Here is a 1,242-nt window from a genome sequence, read left to right as displayed (position 1 = left end):
GGAATTGCACAGGGAATTCGAACAATGGAACCTCCTGGAGCCTCCCAATTTCTTCAATGTCCCTCTAGAACTTTCCTCTTCTCCATTGCCCCGGTACTGACTGGCTTCCTATGCACCTATAAATTCCCAGAAGCACCTCTCCTTTTTTCCTCAGAGTAAATCGAACAATCCCATTCCAGAAGTTTCCAAGAAAGTTTTCTAGCATTTCGCGTCCGCAACGAGACTAACCTACTCATAAGAGTGAAATGGATCTCAGAATCATGGGTGTGGATTCTCCACTGTTCTCCACTCTGCATCAGATGATGGACCTGACCGAAGACACCGACAAGTCTTCCTTCAACGCTCCTACCCGTACCTACGTGCGCGACGCCAAGGCCATGGCTGCCACTCCCGCCGATGTCAAGGAGTATCCAACTTCCTACGTCTTCATCATCGACATGCCCGGGCTCAAGTCTGGGGACATCAAGGTCCAGGTAGAGGATGACAATGTGCTGGTGATTAGCGGCGAGAGGAAACGAGATGAGGAGAAAGAGGGGCCAAAGTACGTTAGGATGGAGAGGAGGATCGGGAAATTTATGAGGAAGTTTGTGCTGCCTGAGAATGCCAACACAGATGCTATCTCCGCGGTTTGCCAGGACGGCGTGCTGACTGTGACTGTGGAGAAGCTTCCGCCTCCAGAACCCAAGAAGCCCAAGACAATTGAGGTTAAGATTGCATAAGCTTGCAGTAGTCGGTGGGATGGGCGACAAGATTAGGCTATGACTGTGTTGTGGATTTGGTCGGATCATGGGAATAGTCGAGTATTTTGTGTCTTTCGTGTGTTCTGTCTTTGCTTGCAAGTGGATTTTGTCTGTGTCATATGTAGGATTTCAAGTTATTATGCCTACGGTTTGATGGTAGAAAACAGTTCTTACAAATGATGCATGTGCTATTATGATATAAACAGCATTTTTATCTTCTGGATGTTTCAATTTTCGAATATTTGTCCTCTTTTTCTTGTAGTGCCAACAACCTAATTTCTTCAGAAACAGCGGCTGCTCTCTGTTCACAAGTTTATAATGTTTGACAGCTTCTGTACCATTTTGGGTGAACGCAACATCAAGCATCCATCCAACAGATGACAAAATCAAGTTCTTAATTAGATGATTATACAGGCATCGTTCTCCACTTCGATAATAATTAGACCCGGAGCTCATGGTCTATATGATCCATTCAAATCACTGATTTTAAAAATTGAGTGCA

General features: G+C 45.2%; 1 protein-coding gene across 1 annotated transcript; it reads left to right on the top strand.

Annotated features, from left to right (window-relative positions):
• Positions 1–975, top strand: LOC108984742 (17.1 kDa class II heat shock protein). Its single transcript, XM_018956787.2, has one exon. It carries the CDS (start codon positions 246–248, stop codon positions 717–719), a length of 474 nt encoding a protein of 157 aa, XP_018812332.1. The 5' UTR covers positions 1–245; the 3' UTR covers positions 720–975.
• The last annotated feature ends 267 nt before the right edge of the window (positions 976–1,242 follow it).

Source organism: Juglans regia, chromosome 6, assembly GCF_001411555.2.
Source record: "Juglans regia cultivar Chandler chromosome 6, Walnut 2.0, whole genome shotgun sequence".
NCBI classification, from domain to species: Eukaryota; Viridiplantae; Streptophyta; class Magnoliopsida; order Fagales; family Juglandaceae; genus Juglans; species Juglans regia.
Note: the sequence above shows the minus strand (reverse complement) of the source record. Positions and strands in the feature narration are given on the sequence as shown.